The sequence below is a fragment of the Lynx rufus genome, unplaced genomic scaffold (assembly GCF_022079265.1).
Source record: "Lynx rufus isolate CCGP_SWC_20201006 ecotype Redwood Valley unplaced genomic scaffold, mLynRuf1.p SCAF_7, whole genome shotgun sequence".
Lineage (NCBI taxonomy): Eukaryota > Metazoa > Chordata > Mammalia > Carnivora > Felidae > Lynx > Lynx rufus.
Window position 1 is genome coordinate 121,623,745 of NW_025814889.1, and position 25,754 is coordinate 121,649,498.

At 38.0% G+C, this 25,754-nt stretch overlaps 1 protein-coding gene across 1 annotated transcript in view; it reads right to left on the reverse strand.

Moving 5' to 3' along the window:
• Positions 1–1,464: 1,464 nt before the first annotated feature.
• SLC5A8 (solute carrier family 5 member 8) overlaps positions 1,465–25,754 on the reverse strand; it is a 54,581-nt gene continuing 30,291 nt past the window's right edge. The window contains exons 11-15 of the mRNA XM_047067309.1: positions 13,802–13,888; positions 10,529–10,734; positions 6,537–6,640; positions 1,849–1,928; positions 1,465–1,590 (exon numbers count right to left, since the gene is read on the reverse strand). Of these exons, the coding sequence (XP_046923265.1) occupies positions 1,465–1,590; positions 1,849–1,928; positions 6,537–6,640; positions 10,529–10,734; positions 13,802–13,888 (603 nt within the window). The remainder of the gene's footprint in view (positions 1,591–1,848; positions 1,929–6,536; positions 6,641–10,528; positions 10,735–13,801; positions 13,889–25,754) is intronic.

The following is a 25,754-nucleotide window of genomic DNA, read 5'->3' on the forward strand; positions in this document are numbered from 1 at the left end:
TTAGCTAGAAACGTAGCAACATAAGCAAAATAAATTTTGAGATTGCTACTTGAAGTTTTAAACCATGGAACAAAGCATATAGTTAGTAATTCCAGAACATTAAAAAAAAATTGTAGTGTTTGCCTATGTAATTTAGCTCTTCAACTAGATGAATACACTAGAATACAAGACTTCTAAGCATATTTACTTTTAAATTTAATTGACTGCAAATTAGTTGACATTCAAATTAATATCATTCAACATAATCATGTAATTCCACGCAGCTTAACCATTTTAATCATGTAAATGTTCTTGGGTCACCAAATCCTTAAGTACCTATAGTGAAAGTACTTTAGTCAGCATCAGGCTCATAGGAGTTTATAATTAATAGTCTGGGACTTAGTGAACCAAGAGAAGCATGGTTCTAAACCTGGGGTAGCATGATTCATATTGGGTGTCTCAAGATATACCGAAGCCCAAGGTAACAGAGTAAACAGGAAATTAGGAAGGCAAGCAAAGTAAAGTTGTACAACAAAACCGCAGCTGGGTCCAAAACTAGGATTGCATATAAGAACCAGAGTCTAGGGCGCCTGGGTGGCTCAGTCGGTTAAGCTTCCATCTTCAGCTCAGGTTATGATCTCGCAGTCTGTGAATTAGAGCCCCATGACAGTCTCTGTGCTGACAGCTGAGAGCCTGGAGTCTGCTTTGGATTCTGTGTCTCCCTCTCTCTGCCACTCCCTTGCTCATGCCTCTGTCTCTCACTTTCTCTCAAAAGTAAATAAACATTAAAAAAAAAAAAAAAAGAACCAGAGTCTAAGGCAATATAAGCCCCCAATGGTTAGGAGCTCTAGATAATTAGCTGAAAGGCACAAGAATAGATACACAACACCAAGAAGACCTTGATCATTGTTCCATCCCAAACAGGATGCTTCTTGATTATCACCTTCCTGAGCCAGAATTGGTTCCAAGGTTAATACATTCCCTGATAGAGCTGATATGGATCAATGTGAAGCAAAGATCTAGATAACATAGATCTGTCACCCCATTGTTTTCTAAAAAATAGAGTATGTAGTAGAAGAGAGAAAGCTCTTTTCAGTATTACTTATGATTTTGGTAAATCCTAAAACTGATATGCTAGCACCAAATGCATGGAAATGACCAAATTTAAGAATATGCTTTTGACCATTAAGTATGTGCGTATTAATCTATCAGCACATATGTGGTCATAATTTTCACAACTGCAGCCTCATTAAAATAAAAGAGAAATAGAGGAAAACACTGACACTGAAACTCTTAACTCCAGAGTAGCATCAATTACTGAGTCTAGGAACTGAAGAGTCAAGACTTTGCTTTAACAAAAATTTCCCCCCAAACTTTACTCATTATAGAACCACCCCTTCAAAAAAAATCTAAACCCGACCCAATTTTCTTAGAAAATATATCAAATTGGGACACTGTTTAAGATCATCTAATATCACAGCTGCTTCACAAACGAGTCCCATTGATCTTGCCACTTTGGTCTGTGAAGTTCAATTCAATATGGTTGAAGGCAGGGTTATCAGTTCCACCATCTTCTATCGGATGAGATTTATAGCTTAAAGTATGCTTCTTCTAAAAGAAAATGTTAATACAGTGATTAGAAAAAAGTAACTATTCAATTCTAAATAATTGTTACTGTTTTTCTTTCTCTAAATCAGCTTGGTAGTCTACTGAGGACGAGATATATAACAGAAATACATCATCAAAGAATAGGTCAAATACGTTCCTTGTCTATCAGAGTTCAAAAGAGAGTCTAAGGACTAACTAGTATTCTATCTTGGGGGTAAAAGCACAGTCTTACTAATTGAAGGAGAAAGAAAGCCAACTTACTTTCTTAAAAATGTCAAAATTGGAAAGAAAGTCCTCTTTGGTTAGTAGGAATCTGCGGTCTAAGTTTTGTTTTCTTCCTCCTGAAAAACATTTACATTGTTTACATTGTTAGAAAGATAACTGTAACTACCCAGTGATGGCCCATCATACAAGCATTTGACTTGGGTGCATTCAACTCTATGCACTTATAAAACACAAAGGGAAAGAGAATCTTTTAAGCAGTGCTGGAGACTTGGCTCACCATTTCCCTTCCCTTAGTCACACTCAGATTCTGCAAGCCTCTCACTATGATAAATATGAGTCTGGTGTTTAAAAACAAATGAGATGGGGCGCCTAGGTGACTCAGTCGATTAAGTGTCCGACTTCAGCTCAGGTCATGATCTCACAGTCCGTGAGTTGGAGCTCCAAGTCAGGCTCTGTGCCGACGGCTCAGAGCCTGGAGCCTGCTTCAAATTCTGTGTCTCCCTCTTTCTCTGCCCCTCCCCTGCTTGCACTCTCTCTCTCAAAAATAAAATAAAAACATAATTTTTTTTAAATAATAAAAAATAAAAATGAATAGATGGCTCTTAAATGCAAGCCGCCTACTCATATGGTGCTTAACCTGAGAAAGAGCCCAGTACTCATAGGGAAACTGGTTTAAAAGCATCCTCTCTGATCTACCAATAAAATATCAAACCATCTGCCTCTGCTTCAGGCAGCGGAGTTGCACTCCTCCAGTTTCAAGGCTGTGAATGTAGATGTATGTGAAGAAGTGCAGGAAATTATGAAATGTCAAATAAATTGGTTAAATGAAAATCAGTATGATGATTGTGTTGGATTCAACTCCTCTTCCCTAACATTTTGCTTTACAAAAATTATTTGTAGATACAAATTATTTTATTTGTAGATCAAAGACAGCTTTTTAAAACTGTGTGCTCCTCAAACTACTTTAGTACAAAGTACAACTAGGAGATGTACTTAAAACACAGATTCCTGAACTCCAACCTGGACTAACCCAGTTAGAAACTCTGGGGTAGGGCCACTGAATCCTGATTTTTACCAAATTTCCAAAGTGATCTTTATGCTATCTAATATTTGAGTGCCATCACTTTGGTGCAAATATTAGGCTTTTAATTATGGGAACCTCTGCTCTTCCAGAAATGGGATCAACTTTAAACTAATCAAGTCAACATTGTTGAGTAACTACCATGTGCTAGAGACTCTACTAGGTGCTGGGGAGACAGAGATGAGTAAAACAATTACTGTACTCATAGCTCGCGGTCTACTTAGGGTATTATTTACCCCACTTACTGATGAAGAGACAGACCCACTTACGGTGGGTACATGGTTAGGTGAAACTGAAATGCCAACCAAGTCTGTATGGCCTGAATTGTTACAGATTCCTAGTATCCTGCATTAGATCTTTAAATTTATTTCCCCAGAAGTGTTAGGATTTCGTGTTTCTAATTTGTTTGTTTTTCTCAAGGTGCTCACTGCTGTTGTGAAATGGGAATAAGCCATATGAAATTAATGAAGTTGTATTGCTTCTTATCACTGGATGCCTGCTCAGCTGAGTATAGCATTACTTTATAAAACAAAAGATATGGTTGTATATGGTTATCAGAATAAAAACTTTTAAGGAAAAAAAAAGGGAATGTTGAAAGGGAATATTCTGATACTCCATTTTCTTTTTTTTTTTTCTTTTCAAATATTGATTTAAATTCTAGTTAGTTAACATACAGTGAAATACTGATTTCAGGAGTAGAATTCCATGATTCATCACTTACATATAACACCCAGTGGTCATCACAACAAGCACCCTCCTTAACCTGTCACGCATCTAATCCAGCCCCCATACACCTCCCTCCATCAACCCTCAGTTTGTTCTCTATCTTTAAGAGTCTCTTATGGTTTGCTTTCCTCTCTCCCTCTCTTTTTTTCTTCATTCCATATGTTCATCTGTTTTGTTTCTTAAATTCTACAAATGAGTGAAATCATATTGATATTCCATTTTCTTAAAGAAAAAGGAATGGGTTGAATAAGAACCTAACGTCAAATAGTACAAGGAGACTGCTGATGTGTATTCTTGATCTGAGTAATTGAGCTATTTGTGAGAAAAGTTTAAAATCTGTCTTAAAATATATCAAAACAGACAAAAAGAATAAATCTACTGTGCTAGTAAATTTATTTACGAAAAAAGCCACAGTCCTTTTTGAAAAGAAAGAAAATAGTTAAAAACAGCTGTTTGAAAGGTAATAAATAGCTACAAACTTTATCATAAATGCATAAGAATTATACATTGCAATATCATTGTTGATATATTAATATTACTACTAACTATTGATATCATTTATTAATTATAAATACAAGTATCACAGAAGCTTGAAAAGCAGTGCTATTCAGGAGTTACAAAATCATAATTGATAGTAGAATTTCTTCTACTACTTTCTACTTAGAATTTCTTCTACTATCAAGTGGCACAGTGATGGTAGCCTTGCAGCATAAAGCAAACAAAGACATCGGACGTCCTAGGACAAAAGTATAGGATTTCTGACTAGTTATTGCACATTTGAAGAAAAGGGCAGTGAGCTGCCTTCCCCCAGTCTGGTTGCTATGGAAGTACATGTGTGAGGGAATGTAGGAAATCGGGGAGCCCAGCACTTCTCACCAACTACCCTGCTATCCTGCTTTCAGCCACCAAGATCGTTCACCTGACTTACTGTAATAGCTTCCTACCTGCCTCCTTCCTTTACAGATTATTCTCAAAACTGGATCAGAATGCTCCTTTGAGAATTATGGAAAAGTAAATTGAAAAAGTATCCCATGTAGTAGACCTAAAAGACACAGTTATGGAAAACAGGAGAGAAAAGAGAAGAAAATTAGAATAACTGTCTGGGACTCAAACATTTGACTAACAAGAGTTTCCATAAAGAGAAAACAGAAAATCACAAGAAATTACAAAAGAAATAATATGGGGAAATGCCTTAGAACTGAAGGGCATGAGTCCTCAGTTTGAAAAGATCCTACCGAGGCCTTAGGGCAAAGCAATCATTGTGAAATGGGTCACATACAAAGGGCCAGCAGGTAGCATGGCACTGGCATCTTAATAACAACACAGTGAACTAGAAGAAAGTTAAGACATCCTCTCAGAGGGGCACCTGGGTGGTTCAGTCAGTTGAGTGTCTGACTCTTGATTTCAGCTCAGGTCATGATCTCATAGTTTGTGAGACAGAGCAGAGTCCTGCATGAGATTGAGCCCTGCGTCAGGGTCGGCCTGACAGCACAGAGCCTGCTTGCAATTCTCTCCCTCCCTCTCTGCCCCTCTCCTGCTTGCACATGTGCACACACACACTCTCTCTCTTTCTCTCTCAAAATAAATAAATAAACTTAATATGTTTTCACTCACATGTATAACTTGAGAAACTTAACAGAAGACCATGGGGGAAGGGAAGGGGAAAAAAATAGTTACAAACAGAGAAGGAAGGAGGCAAACCATAAGAAATTCTTAAATGCAGAGAACAAACTGAGGGTTCATGGGAGGGTTGCGGGGGAGAGGGAAAAATGGTGGTGGGCATTGAGGAGGATACTTGTTGGGATGAGTGTTGTATGGAAGTGATGAATCATGGAAATCTACCCCCAAAACCAAGAGCACACTGTATACACTGTATGTTAGCCAACTTGACAATAAATTACATTAAAAAAAACAAACTTAAAAAAAAAGACATCCTTTCAGAAACAAGAAAGTTATTTTCAACCTAGGATTCTCTACTCAAACAAATGATCAATCAAGTATAAGGGAGAATTAAAGACACTTTTTTCCAGAGGTACCACATTTTCAAAATCTCTTGTCTACACTTTCTCAAGAACATGCTAAAAGGATGTGCTCCATTCAAGTAAGGGGATAAACAAGAATTAGGAATAATGGGATACAGGCAGCAGGGAATACAACACAGGAGGGAGACAGATGGAACTCGCAGAATAAGGACATGAAGTTCCAGAATAACAGTTCTATAGCAATCCCAGAGAGCAGTGTATGTACCACGTGTATTATCAGTTTGTTTTTTAAAAAATAATGTTTTTTAAAGTGTATTTATCTATTTTGAGAGCGAGAGAATGAGTGGAAGAGGGGCAGAAAGAGAGGGAGAAAGAAATCCCAAGCAGGCTCCTCACTGACAGTTTTTAAATAATGTTTTTAAAATTTATGGAATCTGAAAAAAGCTTCATACTATGTTTAGATATAACAATTGTAGCGATCATTCCTTACCTGTGTATACTTCTTTAAAGTTTACAAAAAGTCAGCATAGGACAATGAAAAGATCTGATGCAGGACTGTTGTAATAATATGTGTAAAATCCCTAGCATTGTAGTAACTACATATAATATTTTAAAGACCTTATTTTTATCTTACAGCAACCTGTGAGATAGGGAAGTCAATCACCACTAATCTTAATTTACACAGAAGAAAGCTAAGCCTCAGAGTAGCTATACAGTCTTCCCTAAGTTCATGCAGCTGGTACATGGTGGAGCAAAGGCTCAAAGAGAATCTTCTGCTTTCAAGTGTAGGCCCTCAAATTTCCCATGAGGAAAATGGAACAAGTAATTAAACTAGTTGTTAACAGGACTATAGTAAGATAACATCAGCAGCTATAAAACAGATATAGTAAAAACTGATATGGAGGTAAATACAATACGAAGGTTTAGATAGTTACCTGTTGGTAAACTGATTAGCATTCCCATGAATAAGGTTACCAAAGTTCCAAGAGTGCTGAGGTAGAGATATGATAAAGAATACCAGTTATCCATCAGTGGAGTCCTGAGAAAGAACAAAAGCATAACTGTAAAATTTCATGTAATGCTACTAGCAACTAAGAGCAGTCTCAATTATCTTCATGCATGGCAAAATCAAAATAAAATATTTAATAATGTTTTTAATGTCATAATCTGCAGTTCCAATTTTATCTTATTGGATCAAGAATTAAAAGCCTGAGGGAAAAATATTAAAACCCTGGCTTAACCTTGACCATACACTATAATGCTAAATGTCCATGTGTATTCGTTCAACTTTGCTTTATGTCCCAGGCACTGTTCTTGTCATTAAAAAGTCTACCATAAAAACGGCTGACAGGGTTCCTGCCTTCATAAGGTTTACATTCTAATGGGGAGAGAAATAAAATAAACAAGTAAACTAATAAATATAATAATTTCCACTGGTGGAAAGTGCCGTAAGGAAAATAAAACAAGGTAATGTGATATTAACAGAGTGGAAAGAAGGAACTACACTCCAACATGGAGTCAGAGAAAGCCTTTAGGAAGAAGTGACATTTGAACTGAGACCTGGAGGAAAGTTCTTGAGGAAAGCATCCTAGAGAGAGGTAAACACCAGCTGACTAAAGCATAGTGAGCAACAGAGTTACACAAAACAAGAGGAAGACGGATTTCTTTTTTGTTGTTAGACTTGTATGAAGTTTGGATTTTACTCTCTGAGCAGTGGCTCTCAGGGAAGTACTTTAAATGGAGGAGTGACATGATCTAATCTGTTTCTAAAATGATTATTATAGGATCTCATTTTCAGCTTTAATAGAGTAGCTTGATTTAGACCAACAATTCTGCCAAGAATAATGTATAAAAACTGGGGGAAAGAGCAGGCAGATTTTTTTTTAAGATACCTGAGAGTCACAACAATTAGAACTTAAGGGGCCAAGATCCCAGAAAGATGGAAACACACTGAGGTGAGCTACTGAAATTAAGATGTGGTATTACTGGGAGAAAAAACAAACAAAAAACAAAAAGAAAAACAAAAAACAGACAAAGTAGAACAGAAGAGAGAATCAAGAAACAGACCCACAAGAAAATAATCATCTGGTTTATGTCAAAGTTGACAGTACTTTGTAATGGGGTAAAGGGAAGTTCTTTCCAATAAGTGGTACTTGGTTAATCGAATATCCATATGGGAAAAAATGAGTCTTGATCACAGCACCCACAGAAATCAATTCCAAAGGAGATTACATCCATAAATGGAAACAGTTAACTAACAATAAAGCATTTAAATTAAAAATTTGAAGAATCTCTTTATGACCTCAGGATAGGCAAAGATGTAATTGGGATACACAGAAGACTGAACATATAGGAAAAAGACTGATAAAGTTGAACATAATTAAAATGAAAACATTTCTGGCCACCAAAAGTATCACTAAAAGAGTAAAAAGGCAATCCACAAAGTGGGAGAAAAATATTTTCAAAATATATTTTGTGTCTAGAATATATCAAGAACTCCTAGGGGCACCTGGGTGGCTCAGTGGGTTCAGCGTCCGACTTCAGCTCAGGTCATGATCCCACAGCTCATGAGTTTGAGCCCCTGTTGGGCTCTGTGCTGACAGCTCGGAACCTGGAGCCTGCTTCGGATTTTGTGTCTCCCTCTGTCTCTGCCCCTAACCCACTCGCATTCTGTCTCTCTCAAAAATAAATAAACATTAAAAAATAACTCCTAAATAAATAAGAAAAAAACTGAGAACGCATTTAAAAATGGATCAAAGATTTCAACAGACAAGTGACTAAAGTAAATATTCAAATGGAAATGGCCAATAAATATATTAAAAGGTATCAAATGTAACTGATCATAAGGGAAATGCAAATTAAAACTACAAGCTATCAATATATACACATCAAGCATTGGGAACTTAATAAAAACTGAATGTGGGTAATGGAAATGCAGAATCTAGACGACCAAAGGGTATTTTATTTCATCTTCAGCTGTTAACTTTACTCCCCTTGTACTCTAGCGACATTGACTAGGTGTGATTTCCTAAGGTGCCACGTGGCTTCAGAACTTCATGCCTTTGCATACACTATTCCTTCACTGTGCGATTTTCTTCTTCCTTTGGTCCCTCTGCCCAACCTGTTCACCTGACTAATTCCAATTTATGTAATCCTCTAAGAAGGTCTCCTTCACTCCACTCAGGAAGAGTTAAGCTCTTCCTTCTGCTGGCTCTCTTGATCACCTATGAATTCCCCTTACCACAAGCATTGTTTGTGTATCTTCTTGTCCAATTTCCCTTCTGGTCATTTTCTGTGGTAAGAATGACTTTCCAGACCTCTGTCTAGCTAGCCTCCGCATCCTTCAAGTCCTACCCCTCCAAAGTCTTCCTGCTACTCACTCCAACCTTGTTTATATTCATTCTTTTAACAAGTATTTATCAAGTAGTTATTACTATTTATCATGTGCTAGTTTTATACTTATTTTATACTTACTGTGCTTACTGGATTGATTGTTTTGTGTACATTAGCATACTCTCTCCAGCTAAATTATAATTTCCTGGAAGGCAGGAATCATAGTGAAAGGGGAAGACTTTCTAGGGATATCACAGAAATGGCCAGTCCAGAGTTGAGTATGTATTCATTCTTAAAAATTCTTGCTTATTACCTGTTATTTTATAAATAAGCTAACCTATAAAAGTAATTATTATGGTACCAGGTATATACTAAACCTCAGTTAATTTATTTGTTTCAGAATCCAAATAACTATTTTGCCTCAGACTCTTAAATTAAGAGAGATATTTACACAACCAGGACAAATGCTAAGCAAAACTGTGAAACAAGTACATCCTGAATGTCCTCCCACATACCATTCCATTATTTTCTTCTCCCTTTCTGACTGTAACAACTTGCCTCTACACATGCACATTAGTGCTTTCATGCTTGTCCAAACTGCTCCTTGCACTTCCTTGCCCCTCACCCCACAGCACCCCACAGCACCCCACCTAGTCAGACCTCCCCCAAATATGCCTCAGGCTCTGGAACTATCTTTTCTTTCTATTCATGAAGCATTTGCCAGCCTTGAACTTCCATTGGCAGGCATTCTCATAGTCATATTTTCTTTGGAACATGAATCACTAATTGTAACAGTCACATTCCTTCTCTCAGGAGGGTGTCCAGCTAAAGTGGGCATGAGTCCTTAATGGCTTCATTCCAAGAAAGCTGGAGCTGGGGGAAATAACTGGGGGGCAACAACCTCATCTCCGTACTCCTTGAACATTTCTATTGGGGTTTATGCTTTAAGGCTGTACATATAATTGTCCACTATAGAAAGTATTGCCCTCACATCCACTATATAATAAAACACTCACCTATTAGCAGACCCACAACATTTCATTAAATCAGACAATATAAGGATCCACAAGCCTAAAAGTATACCACATACAGAAAACTCTAGTAAGAATATCACAGCTGCAACTCATTGCTCATGTTATAAAGGTTTGGAATCTTTAAACCTAAACAAATAGCAATAATCTAACATATTTAGATGATTGTAGCTTTTAGTCTGTAAAAGCTATACCTCTAAGACTATAGAAGCAATGTTCTTTTATAATGGTACTTTCCATTTTAAAAGGTTTTTAGTTGACAAAGACAATTTTTCATTCAACTAGAGCTGATATTTGGTAGCATTTACCCATAATAGATTTTTTTTTGTTACAATTCAAGTCTTCTCCAGATCTGTAAGCATGACAGAAGTGTATCAAAATTAAGAACATAGAGCAATTTTTGCTATTTCTGAGCAAAATACCATAGCCAGCAAGCCACAAGGGCTCTACCCATTTCAGATCAGGGAAAAATCACAGCACTGCAGGCAAGACAGAAAGCAACTGTTCTCTACCTGTCACATACATTTCTTAAAAATATGACATTACAAAGTTTAATTCAATACCTTTCAGCACCATATACTTGAAAAGCACTAGTAGAAAATGGCATTTCTGTGGTTGTCACCCAATTTGTCACATTGTATGTGCTGTTACAGCCATAGGTTTCAAGGCTTAGTGGCATAGTTCTCTCAGGCAGTGGAGGATACAGTTGAGCTCCAATTCCTACCCACAAAGAAACAACAAATCCAGCCAGAAGACCAGCAAGTGCTCCCTGCAAAACAAGAGTGCTTTTAAAAGAAAAAATAACACAGCTTGCTTTGAGATGGAAATTAACATTAGAAGGTTAAGCTCAACATTGTCCAAGTCAGATTTACCAGCTTTTCTCCTAAAATCATCCTTCTCCCAAGATCCCTGCCTCTTGTCAAGAGTGGCAGGGGCCACTAGTCCTTTAGCCCAGAGCCCTGGGGAGTCTGTAACCCCATTCCCTTTTCCATAACCCTACCTAGCCAATCACCAATTCCTGTCCATTTTTCTTTTAGTTAATCTCATAATTCCATTTCTTCTACTCTGTTCCATAGCTAGCACTCTGCTCTGGCCTCCTGCTTTCTTCACACCCAAATAACTACAACAGTCACACCACTGACCCCAGACCAGTTGCCCCCTATATTTTTATTTAGTCTGTAAACAAATGGTATGCCATATGAACAACAGATTATGAAGGAGAAATCACACACAGAGTTTATTCCTATACTTAACAACATGCACGATTATAATTGTGCTTCAGGGTAATTAGGGGAAACCAGAGCAGTTTTCACAAATGACTGCCATGGTGCATATAACCACACTTAGTATTTCTAAAGACAGGTAGGGATGTCCTCTCTGAAGACAGCTGGTTTCCCAGTCCTTGGAAAACTTGGAGTCCCCACTTCTGTTTTTCATCAGTAATCCAGATGTTCTGCTGGACTTTGAATGATTTAAGCCCTAGTGCCAAATGATGGGGACAAAAGCAAAACTTGAGCTAGGAAGCCTCTTCCCCTGTGGTGAAATTTTGCCCCTTCCTTTAAGAATACTGACCAGGGGCGCCTGGTTGGCTCAGTCAGTTAACCGTCCGACTTTGGCTCAGGTCATGATGTCACAGCTAGTAGTTTCAAGCCCCACATCAGGATCCATGCTAACAGTGTGGAGCCTGCTTGGGATTCTCTCTCTTTCCCTCTCTCTCTGCCCCTCCACCACTCTTACTTTCTTTCTCGCTCAAAAATAAATAAATAAACTTAAAAAAAAATAATACTGACCAGACAATGCAGCTTGTGCCTCAGGATCCCCATAGAAAGAACAGGGTAGAATATTTGAAGTCAGGGGGGAAACATAAGCAAAATCATAGGGTAGGAAAAAAGAATGGTGCACTGATGGGAGAAAATAAAGGCTGATGACCAGATCAGAGGATTTGTGTTAGGGACAAAGACTGTGAGCTCCTTCATTAAGCTGTGAACCTTGAAAGCAGAATTAGATTTCTTTGTTTTTGGTACCCCAAAACTTATGACACTTATGACAGTGCTGGACATATACAGGAGTGCAATAAATATTTTTTCAATATTATGAGGTTGGAATAGTAGTGTGGCCACCTGTTGACAGGCCAGACTTGCTTATTCTCAGCATTGTATACGGTTTGTTCAAAGATCTGCAAAATTATAAAACCTGTGAAAGCAGAAATATTCAGTGCTCTCTATTCCCAAGACAGTACTCAGCTCATAAATGTTCAATGAATGAATAAGAAGAGGGGAGGTAACAAGGGAGAAAAGGGAAGGAAGAAGAGAAGCAAAGGAAGAGAAGGAGAAAAGGAGAAGGGGAGAAAGGGTGAGAAGGTAGGAGGAAGAGAGGGAGGCGGGAAGTCCACTCCAAGGTAAGGGTAGATATTCTGGTGAAAAATGTGGATGCAGTAAAAAGAGGTACCTCCTATGACAGGGATAATATCATACTTCTCTTGAAAAAAGGATATGTGGGACCTTGTCTGCTACAGCTTTTCTGGAGGCACCCCATGGTGGCAGTAAATGTCAAAAACCAAAAGTCAATCCTGTTTTAATGTTTCAAACACTCAAAAAGCACTGTGCATTTCAAAATGCAAAGAGTCTAACCAAAGCTTCAACATTCTGAGGTTGATATGAACCATTCTCTTTCACTGTGATTAATTTCTACAAAACTTGCGCTTCATATGATATTTCATTGAGAATTATTATTATGAGTTAGAATTATTATTTTTGTGAAGTTTTTATTTGTGTATACTTGACACACAATGTTACATTAATTTCAGGGGTACTGAAACACAGTGATTTAATGTCTATATATATTATGTTATGCTTACCACAAGTACAGCTACCATCTGTTGAGAATTATTTCTCTGAGAATTATTAGTAATAATGGTAACAGCCTTCATTAGTAGCTGCCTTACCAATCCCTAATGCCTCATGAATAAAATGGAATTATAAATGTAGAGTCATAGTTTTGTGGTTATTCTACATCTGTCTGAAACAACAAAACATGCATTATCAGTTTTTCCTGAATGTCAGCCTATAGCAGGCCTGCTTAGATGGAGTTTCCCTTGGCTTTCACAGAAATAATTTCAATTTCATTTACTAGTACAAAATCTAGTACTTCAAAGCACAGATATGTCTATGTAGAAGAGAGATATTACCTTATTCTGGATACTATTCCCAATTATGATCACCCCTTTGGGGCCAGAACCATGGTGTTGGAGCTATAGCTTTAAATATCAGGAATATAAACTCTCTAGTCAAGGTGGTGAATATCTTATCTTATTGCTTCTCTTTGCTATACTCTGGCTAGTCACAAGTATCCTCAGCTCTATTGCCCTTAAATCTTTCATATCTGAGCCTGTTGATCTCCTTTCTTTAAATCCTAGTGATTAATTTTCAAGAAGGGCAAAAAGATAAATGCACAAAAAAGTTGCTCCTTTAGTTATATAATATTCATAATATGTTACATATAACATGTTTCATAACATATATACTTTAGTTATATTATATAATATTCTATATTATATTTTAATTATATAATTATAGAATATATTATATATTATTAATTATATAAATATTTAGTTACATAATATATGTTGTTTTGGCAATTTCCATTTAGCTTTACATATGCACAATCCCAGTGCATAGTAATTTATTGTACACCCCAGCAAAGTCAATATGAGTAATTAAGTCATCAAGTCACTAATGACAGATATCAAAGGAACTATATCTTTACAACTGACAAAAATTGAGCCACTACTATATTTGGGAAATTAAGCTTTACACATATTCACTCTTTATACTTACAATTGAGTTGGCAAAGGGAACCAAAATGCCCAAAGCAAACAAGCCCAGAAGTGGTCCACCAATCATGCCAAATATACTGAGGGCTGCCTACAAAAATAACAAAAAGTCAAAAACTAGTAATCTCAAATACCAAGTTAAAAAGTTTCAAATAAATTTCATCAGAATGAGAACTTAGTCAGCCTCTTCCAGAAAATCATGGCAGCCTTATCATTGGCAAATAGGTCATCAGAACTTAGAAGCTTCTGTTTCTCAGTCTCAATTATTAATCTGTTCATTCAGGTACCTCAATGAAGGAAGCAAAACATAAAGAAGGTAGAGAGTCATGAGACAATGGGAGCACCTATATGAATGCATAAGACAAGAGGGACACTACTCCTCCCAACTGTTTTTGCAGGTGTTAATAATCAATCACATTACTCCTTTGTGCTTTGATTCTCAAAATCTTCTGCAAAACAAGACTGTGGATAAGTACTCCTAAGTGAACAGAGATGGCAATGAAACCCAACACCATCTTTGGTTCCCTAAGAATGGAATTAGAATGAAAACCAGGATTTAAAAAAAAAAAAAAAGATTGATCAAATCATGTAGAAAGATTTAAAATGTAATTGGCTAACTGTAACCTTTGTTTTGATGTATAGATGTCAAAAGAAATTACAATGTGAACAATGGAGATATGCAAATAGCTAAAAATTCCAAGAGATGTGAGTTCCCAATAATCCAATGGCTAATTTTTAATAGTGGACAGAACCATATAAGAAGAATTAGGGAACATATTAGTTTGTCTACAGAGTCAAGGGGCTTGATAAAACAGAATGAACAAATCAAAGAAAAAACATTGAGTCAAGAAAAATCTTATAGGATACAGACGGCAGTCTTAGGTTCACAACAATTACAAAGCCTACCTTTTGGACTATAGAAGGGAGTATGGATACAGATGACAAAGAACTATTGTTTGAGGAGAATATGGGCTCAGAATATCATCCTAAGGAGTCATTTCACAACTTCTCTTGAACCAGAGCCCAGGAGGAAGGGAGATAGACTTCAGTGCATAATGTGAAATAAGTCACATGGCCCACGAATCAGGCTATGACAGTGTGACCGGTGAGCCAGTTTTGGAGACACAAGGAATATATCCCCAAAAAGATCTATCTCAGGAAATAATACTTAAGTTAGAGAGGAAGCAAGCAAAAACTGGCTAAGAGTTATAATGACATACCTAGAACACCCCACTGTATATACTCAGGCCAGAGTTGATATATGATAAAAAGGGAAATTAAGAGCTATAAGCAATAATGCAGACTACAGAAGAATAAGCAATAAAGCAGACTATGGAGGAAAGCACATTCAGAGGACTTTTGCTGGTTATGGCTTAACTGTACTAGATAAGCTTGGTGCATCTGGACATAATTCATTCACTCATATAGTCAAGATCAGATTAAGCTATTTTAACAACTGGTATGCCTTAAGCAATAATCAACCAGAATGGACCCACGCCTTAGGTCTAAAGAAGGAGTCTGGATGACCTGCTTTGTCCAGCATTGATCTTCAACTTTCTGGAACATGGGGAGGTCCAAGAGTCCCAGACAGGGAGCCTAGGTGACCAGAGAAGGTCCAGGGAGCATTTGGGGTGATCTGATAAGTGGATATTTATGAACAAGTACAAAATAGGTACATTCAAGCTGAATTTATTAAATGTCTTGAACACTGCAGTAGACACCAGATATTTGATACAGTGTTAGACAACAATGTCAAAATTTTTTCATGGAATTATACACTATTTAGTAAAACAGACATTAAGTAAATCACTACAATATAATATGATAATGGAAATAAGAATATGGTAAGAGAAACACAAAGTGTTCTAAGAATATGTGGCAGAGGGAAACTTAAACGTATGCAGGGAACAGAAAGGATGTTTAAGTTGAAGCTTGAAGAATAGAAGATGGCAGTGTAGGAGGACGCTGGACTCACCTCGTCCTGTTGATCGCTTAGACTCCACCCACATAGGCCTAAATAACCCAGAAAACTGCCAGAAGACTAGCAGAATGGACTCTCCGGAGCCAAGTGTAGACAAGAGGCCCACGGAAGAGGGTAGGAAGGGCGGAGAGGCGGAGTGTGCTACACGGACTGGTGGGAGGGAGCCGTGGCGGTGGAGGGGCAGCCCACAGGAAGGCAGAGCCCCCAAAGTCTGGCTTGCAAAAGTGGAGGGGCCGGACTGCCTGAGTTCTGAAAGCCAGCGGGACTTAACATCTGGAATGTTAAAAGTCAACAGCTCTGCTCTCAGAGAGTGGGGAGGGCGAGAGGACGCCTGGAGGGAGAGTTGTTGAGCCCCAGAAGGACACAGCTCAGCGGGGGAACAAAGGCACTGGCAAGCACCATTTCCCTCTCCTATCCCCCAGCCGAAATTCCAGAGGGAACCAGTTCCTGTCACCGAACTTGCTTGCTTGCACCGCGCAAACGCCCAACGCTGTGCTTCTGTGGATCTATCCCTGGGATGGGCCTGCCTCCCTCCCGATGCTGCAGGGCCCCACCCACAGGGGACCACGGAGGGCAAAGCGAGCTAAGCCTGCCCCTCCCTCCCCTGTTCACCTTGCGGATCCACCTGGGCTAACACGCCCTTGGCCAGATCCCATCAAAGCAGCACCACAAGCCTGGCAGTGTGCAAGCAGCCCAGACAGGGGCCATGCCACTCCACAGTGAGTCCTGCCCCTGGGAGAGGGGAAGATAAGGTACACACCAGTCTGACTGTGGCCCCAGCAGTGGGCTGGGGGCAGACATCAGGTCTGACTGCGGCCCCACCCACCAACACAAGTTTCTCTGGACAGCACAGGGGAAGTGCCCTGCAGTTTGGAGCTACCACAGGGACTTGCCAAAATGATGAAACAGAAGAATTCTCCTCAAAAGAAACTCCAGGAAGTAGTGACAGCTAACAAATTGATCAAAACCAATTTAAGCAATATAACAACAAGAATTTAGAATAATACTCATAAAATTAATCCCTGGTCTTGAAAAAAGCATAGAGGACAGCAGAGAATCTATTGCCACAGAGATCAAGGGACTAAAAAATAGTCATGAGGAATTAAAAAATGCTATGAATGAGGTGCAAAATAAAATGGAGACGGCAATAGCACAGACTGAAAAGGCAGAGGAGAGAATAGGTGAACTAGAAGATAAAACTATGGAAAAATAGGAGGCTGAGAAAAAGATTTAAAAAAATCCAGGAGTATGAGGGGAGAACTGGAGAACTAAGTGATGCAATCAAACAGAACAATATCCGTATCCTAGGTATTCCAGAAGAAGAAGAGAGAGAGAGAAAGGGGCTGACGGTATACTTGAACAAATCATAGCTGAGAACTTCCCTGATTGGGGAAGGAAACAGGCACTGAAATCCAAGAGGCACAGAGAACTCCCTTCAGTCGAAACATGAATCGATCTTCTGCACGACATATCATAGTGAAACTGGCAAAATACAAGGATAAGAGAGAATTCTGAAAGCAGCTAAGGATAAATGAGCCCTAACATACAAAGGTAGACACATAAGGGTAGTAGCAGGTCTATCTACTGAAACTTGGCAGGCCAGAAAGGAATGGCAGGAAATCCTCAATGTGATGAACAGAAAAAATATGCAGCCAAGAATCCTTTATCCAGCAAGTCTGTAATTCAGAATAGAAGGAGAGATAAAGGTTTTCCCAAACAAAAACTGAAGGACTTCATCACCACTAAACCAGCCCTACAAGAGATCCTAAGGGGGACTCTGTGAGTGAAATGTTGCAAGGACCACAAAGTACCAGAGACATCACTACAGGCATGAAACCTACAGATATCACAATGACTCTAAACCCATATATTTCAATTAATAACACTGAATGTAAATGGACTAAATGCTCCAACCAAAAAACATAGGGTATCAGAATGGATAAAAAAAACAAGACCCATCTATTTGCTGTCTACAAGAGACTCATTTTACACCTGAGGACACCTGCAGATTGAAAGTGAGGGGATGGAGAACTATCTATCATGCTACTGGAAGTCAAAAGAAAGTTGGAGTAGCCATACTTATATCAGACAAACTAGACTTTAAATTAAAGGTTATAACAAGAGATGAAGAAGGGAATTACATAAAAATTACAGGGTCTATCCATCAGGAAGAGCTAACAATTATATATGTCTGTGCACCGAATATGGGAGCTCCCAAATATATAAAACAATTAATCACAAACATAAGCAACCTTATTGATAACAATGTGGTAATTGCAGGGAACTTTAATACTCCACTTACAACAATGGATAGATCATCTAGACACAGGAGCAATAAAGAAACAAGGGCCCTGATGATACATTGGATCAGATGGACTTGACAGATACGTTTAGAACTCTTCATCCCAAAGCAACAGAATATACTTTCTTCTCAAGTGCACATGGAACATTCTCCAAGATAGATCATATTCTGGGTCACAAAACAGCCCTTCATAAGTATACAAGAATTGAGATCATACCATGCACACTTTCAGACCACAGTGCTATGAAGCTTGAAATCAACCACAGGAAAAATCTGGAAAACCTCCCAAAGCATAGAGTTTAAAGAACACCCTACTAAAGAATGAGTGGGTCAACCAGGCAATTAGAGAAGAAATTATAAAATATATGGAAACAAATGAAAATGAAAATACAACAATCCAAACGCTTTGGGATGCAGTGAAGGTAGTCCTGAGAGGAAAATACACTGCAATCCAGGCCTATCTCAAGAAACAAGAAAAATCCCAAATACAAAATCTAACAGCACACCTAAAGGAAATAGAAGCAGAGCAGCAAAGACACCCCAAACCCAGCAGAAGAAGAGAAATAATAAAGATCAGAGCAGAAATAAATAATATAGAATCTAAAAAAACTGTAGAGCACATCAATGAAATCAAGAGTTGGTTTTTTGAAAAAATACACAAAATTGATAAACCTCTAGCCAGGCTTCTGAAAAAGAAAAGGGAGAGGACCCAAACAGAGAAAATCATGAATGAAAATGGAATTATTACAACCAATCCCTCAGAAATACAAGCAATTATCAGGGAATACTATAAAAAATTATATGCCAACAAACTGGACAACCTGGAAGAAATGGACAAATTCCTAAGCATCCACACACTTCCAAAACTCAAACAGGAAGAAATAGAAAGCTTGAACAGACCCATAACCAGTGAAGAAATGGAATCAGTTATCAAAAATCTCCCAACAAATAAGAGTCCAGGACCAGATGGCTTCCCTGGGGAATTCTACCAGACATTTAAAGCAGAGATAATACCTATCCTTCTCAAGCTGTTCCAAAAAACAGAAAGGGAAGGAAAACTTCCAGACTCATTCTATGAAGCCAGCATTACTTTGATTCCCAAACCAGGCAGAGACCTAGCAAAAAAAGAGAACTACAGGCCAATATCCCTGATGAATATGGATGCAAAAATTCTCAACAAGATACTAGCAAATTGAACTCAACAGCATACAAAAAGAATTATTCACAATGATCAAGTGGGATTCATTCCTGGGCTGCAGGGCTGGTTCAACATTCACAAATCAATCAATGTGATACATCACATTAATAAAAGAAAAGATAAGAACCATATGATCCTGTCAATCAATGCAGAAAAAGCATTTGACAAAATTCAGCATCCTTTCTTAATAAAAACCCTCGAGAAAGTCAGGATAGAAGGAACATACTTAAACATCATAAAAGCCATTTATGAAAAGCCCACATCCTCAATGGGGAAAAATTGAGAGCTTTCCCCCTGAGATCCGGAACACAACAGGGACGTCCACTCTCACCGCTGTTGTTTAACATAGTGTTGGAAGTTCTAGCATCAGCAATCAGACAACAAAAGGAAATCAAAGGCATCAAAATTGGCAAAGGTGAAGTTAAGCTTTCACTTTTTGCAGACGACATGATAATGTACATCGAAAATCCAATAGACTCCACCAAAAGTCTGCTAGAACTGATACATGAGTTCAGCAAAGTCGCAGGATACAAAATTAAGGTACAGAAATCAGTTACATTATTACACAGTAATAATGAAGTAACAGCAGGACAAATAAAGAAACTGATCCCATTCACAATTGCACCAAGAAGCATAAAATACGTAGGAATAAACCTAACCAAATATGTAAAAGAGCTGTATGCTGAAAACTATAGAAAGCTTATGAAGGAAATTGAAGAAGATACAAAAAAAAATGGAAAAACATTCCGTGCTCATGGGTTGGAAGAATACATATTGTTAAAATGTCAATACTACCCAAAGCAATCTACACATTCAATGTAATCCCAATCAAAATGCACCAGCATTCTTCTTGAAGCTAGAACAAGCAATCCTAAAATTTGTATGGAACCACAAAATACCCCGAATAGCCAAAGGAATATTGAAGAAGACCAAAGTGGGAGGTATCATAATCACCAATTTTAGCCTCTACTACAAAGCTGTAATCATCAAGACAGCATGGTATTGGCACAAAAACAGACACATAGACCAATGGAATAGAACAGAGAGTCCAGAATTGGACCCACAAAAGTATGGCCAACTAATCTTTGACAAAGCAGGAAAGAATATCCAGTGGAAAAAAGACAGTCTCTTTAATAAATGGTGCTGGGAGAACTGGACAGCAACATGCAGAAGAATGAAACTAGACCACTTCTTATACCATTTATAAAAATAAACTCAAAATGGATGAAGGACCTGAATGTGAGACAGGAAACCATCAAAACCCTAGAGGAGAAAGCAGGAAAAAACCTCTCTGACCTCAGCCACAGCAATTTCTTACTTGACACATCTCCAAAGACAAGGGAATTAAAAGCAAAAATGAACTATTGGAACCTCATGAAGATAAAAATCTTCTGCACTGCAAAGGAAACAATCAACAAAACTAAAAGGCAACCAACAGAATGGGAAAAGATATTTGCAAATGATATATCGGACAAAGGGCTAGTATCCAAATTCTATAAAGAACTCTCCAAACTCCACACCCCCCAAAAAAAAAATAATCCAATGAAGAAATGGGCAGAAAACATGAATAGACACTTCTCTAAAGAACACATCCAGATGGCCAATAGGCACATGAAAAGATGCTCAATGTCACTCCTCATCAGGGAAATACAAATCAAAACCACACTCAGATATCACCTCACGCCAGTCAGAGTGGCTAAAATGAACAAATCAGGAGACTATAGATTCTGGCGAAGATGTGGAGAAACAGAAACCTTCTTGCACTGTTGGTGGGAATGCAAACTGGTGCAGCCACTCTGGAAAACAGTGTGGAGGTTCCTCAAAAAATTGAAAATAGATCTACTCTATGACCCAGCAAAGGCACTGCTAGGAATTTACCCAAGGGATACAAGAGTGCTGATGCATAGGGGCACTTACACCCCTATGTTTATAGCAGCACTTTCAACAATAGCCAAATTATGGAAAGAGCTTAAATGTCCATCAACTGATGAATGGATAAAGAAGTTGAGGTTTATATATACAATGGAATACTACTTGGCAACTAGAAAGAATGAAATATGGCCTTTTGTAGCAATGTGGATGGAACTGGAAAGTGTTATGCTAAGTGAAATAAGTCATACAGAGAAAGACAGATACCACATGTTTTCACTCTTATGTGGATCCTGAGAAACTTAACAGAAGACCATGGGGGACGGGAAGGGGAAAAAAAGTTACAGAGAAGAATGAGGCAAACCATAAGAGACTCTTAAAAACTGAGAATAAACTGAGGGTTGATGGGGGGTGGAAGGGAGGGAGGGTGGGTGATGGCTATTGAGGAGGGCACCTTTTGGGATGAGCACTGGGTGTTGTATGGAAACCAATTTGACAATAAATTTCATGTTAAAAAAATTATACACAGACAAGAAAAAAATAAAGAAAAAAAGAAACTTGAAGAATAAATAAGACTTAGACAGTTGGAGGGTGCACCCAAATAAATAGAGCAGCTATTAACAAACATAAAGGAAATAATCAATAGCAATACAATAATAGTACAAAACTTTAACACTCCACTTACATCAATAGACAGTTCATCTAAACAGAAAATCAACAAGCAAACAATGGCTTTGAATGATACACTACCAGATGGATTTAACAGATATATTCAAATAATTCCATCCTAAAACAAAAGAATACTCATTCTTTTTTTTTTTTTATTAAATTTTTTTTTTCAACGTTTATTTATTTTTGGGACAGAGAGAGACAGAGCATGAACGGGGGAGGGGCAGAGAGAGAGGGAGACACAGAATCGGAAACAGGCTCCAGGCTCTGAGCCATCAGCCCAGAGCCCGACGCGGGGCTCGAACTCCCGGACCGCGAGATCGTGACCTGGCTGAAGTCGGACGCTTAACCGACTGCGCCACCCAGGCGCCCCTGAATACTCATTCTTTTTGAGTACACGTGGAACATCCTCCAAAACAGATCACATATTAACCCACGAAACAAACCTCAACACATTCAAAAAGATAGAAATCATACCATGCATCTTTTCCAACCACAACACTATGAAACTAGAAGTCAACTACAAGAAAAAATCTGGAAGACCACAAATACATGGAGGTTAAATACCATGCTACTAAACAATGAATGTGTCAACCAGAAAATAAAAGAAAAAATCAAAAAGTACATGGAAACTAATGAATATGAAACATAACAGTTCAAAACCTTTGGGATACAGCAAAAGTGGTTCTAAGAGGGAAGTTTATAGCAATACAGGCCTATATCAGGAAACAAGAAAAGTCTCAAATAAACAACTTAACCTTACACCTGCAAACAACAAACAAAGCCTAAAACCAGAAGAATAAAGGAAATAATAAGGATTAGAGAATAAATAAACTATATAAAAACTAAAAAAAAAAAAATAGAACTCATCAATGAAACTAGAAGCTGGTTCTTTGAAAAAATTAATAAAATTGCTAAGCCTCTAGCCAGAAGTATCAAGAAAAAAGAGAAATGATTCAAATAAATAATATTACAAACGAAAGAGGGAAATAACAACCAACACCACAGAAATACAAACAATTAGAATATTATGAAAAGCTATATGCCAACAAATTGGACAACCTAGAAGAAATGGAAAAATTCCTAGAAACATATAATCTATGAAAACTGAAACAGGGAGAAATAGAAAATTTGAACAAACCAATTATCAGCAAAGAAATTGAATCAGCAATCAAAAACGCCAACAAATAGAAGGTCAGGACCAGATGGCTTCACAGGTGAATTCTACCAAACATTTAAAGAGGAATTAATACCTATTTTTTTCAAACTGTTCCAAAAAATAGAAGAGGAAGGAAAACTTCTAACTTCATTCTTTCAGGCCAGCATTACTCTGATACCAAAACCAGATAAAGACACCATAATAAAGAGAACTACAGGCCAATCAATATCTTTGATAAACATAGATGCAAAAATTCTCAACAAAATGCTAGCAAACTGAATCCAACAATACATTTTAAAAAACCATTCACCTGGCACAAAAACAGACACATAGACCAATGGAATAGAATAGAAACCCCAGAACTAGACCCACAAACGTATGGCCAACTAATCTTTGACAAAGCAGGAAAGAACATCCAATGGAAAAAAGACAGTCTCTTTAACAAATGGTGCTGGGAGAACTGGACAGCAGCATGCAGAAGGCTGAAACTAGACCACTTTCTCACACCATTCACAAAAATAAACTCAAAATGGATAAAGGACCTGAATGTGAGAAAGGAAACCATCAAAACCTTAGAGGAGAAAGCAGGAAAAGACCTCTCTGACCTCAGCCGTAGCAATCTCTTACTCGACACATCCCCAAAGGCAAGGGAATTAAAAGCAAAAATGAATTACTGGGACCTTATGAAGACAAAAAGCTTCTGCACAGCAAAGGAAACAATCAACAAAACTAAAAGGCAACCAACGGAATGGGAAAAGATATTTGCAAATGACATATCGGACAAAGGGCTAGTATCCAAAATCTATAAAGAGCTCACCAAACTCCACACCCGAAAAACAAATAACCCAGTGAAGAAATGGGCAGAAAACATGAACAGACACTTCTCTAAAGAAGACATCCGGATGGCCAACAGGCACATGAAAAGATGCTCAATGTCGCTCCTTATCAGGGAAATACAAATCAAAACCACACTCAGATATCACCTCACACCAGTCAGAGTGGCCAAAATGAACAAATCAAGAGACTATAGATGCTGGAGAGGATGTGGAGAAATGGGAACCCTCTTGCACTGTTGGTGGGAATGCAAATTGGTGCAGCCACTCTGGAAAACAGTGTGGAGGTTCCTCAGAAAATTAAAAATAGACCTACCCTATGACCCAGCAATAGCACTGCTAGGAATTTACCCAAGGGATACAGGAGTACTGATGCATAGGGGCAATTGTACCCCAATGTTTATAGCAGCACTCTCAACAATAGCCAAATTATGGAAAGAGCCTAAATGTCCATCAACTGATGAATGGATAAAGAAATTGTGGTTTATATACACAATGGAGTACTACAGGGCAATGAGAAAGAACGAAATATGGCCCTTTGTAGCAATGTGGATGGAACTGGAGAGTGTGATGCTAAGTGAAATAAGCCATACAGAGAAAGACAGATACCATATGGTTTCACTCTTATGTGGATCCTGAGAAACTTAACAGAAACCCATGGGGGAGGGGAAGGAGAAAGAAAAAAAAGAGGTTAGAGTGGGAGAGAGCCAAAGCATAAGAGACTCTTAAAAACTGAGAACAAACTTAGGGTTGATGGGGGGTGGGAGGGAGGGGAGGGTGGGTGATGGGTATTGAGGAGGGCACCTTTTGGGATGAGCACTGGGTGTTGTATGGAAACCAATTTGACAATAAATTTCATATATTGAAAAAAAAACATTCACCACAATCAAGTGGAATTTATTACTAGATTGCAAGAGTGGTTCAATATTTGTAAATCAATCAATGTGGTAAGTCACATCAATAAAGAATAAGTTGGGGCGCCTGGGTGGCTCAGTCAGTTAAGCATCCGACTTTGGCTCAGGTCATGATCTCACAGTCCGTGCGTTCAAGCCCCATGTCAGGCTCTGTCCTGATGGCTCAGAGCCTGGAGCCTGTTTTGGATTCTATGTCTCCCTCTCTCTCTGCCCCTCCCCCACTCTCACTCTGTCTCTCTCTCTCTCTAAAATAAAATAAAAACATAAAAAAATTTTTTTAAAAAGAAAGAATAAGAACCACATAATAATTTCAATAGATGCAGGAAAAATATTTCACAAAATACAACATCTGTTCATGATTAAAAAAACCCTGAGCAAAGTAGGTTTAGAAAGAACACACCTCAACAAGATAAAGGCCATATATGAGAAAACCCATAGCTAATATCATATCTACTGGGGAAAAACTGTTTCAGGTCAGAAACAAGGCAAGGATGTCCATTCTCACCACTTGATTCAACGTAGTACTGGAAGTCCTCGCCACAGGAACCAGATAACAAAAAGAAATAAAAGGCATCCAAATTGATAAGGAAAAAGTAAAACTTTCAATATTTGCAGATAACGTGATTTTATATATAGAAACCTGAAAGACTCCACCCAAAAACTCCTAGAACTGATAAACAAATTCAGTGAAGTTACAGGATACAAAAATCAATGTACAGAAATCTGTTGCATTTCTATACAGCAATAATGAAGCAGCAGAGAGAGAAATTAAGAAAACAGTCCCACTTACAATTGCACCAAAAATGATAAGATACTAGGAATAAACCTAACCAAAGAAGTAAAAGACCTGTTCTCTGAAAACTATAAAAAAGTGATAAAAGAAATTGAAGATGACACAAAGAAACAGAAAGACATTCCATGCTCATTGATTAGAAGAACAAATATTGTTAAAACGTCTAGACTACCCTAGCAATCTACACATTTAATGCAATCCCTATCAAAATACCAATAGCATTTTTCACAGAACTACAA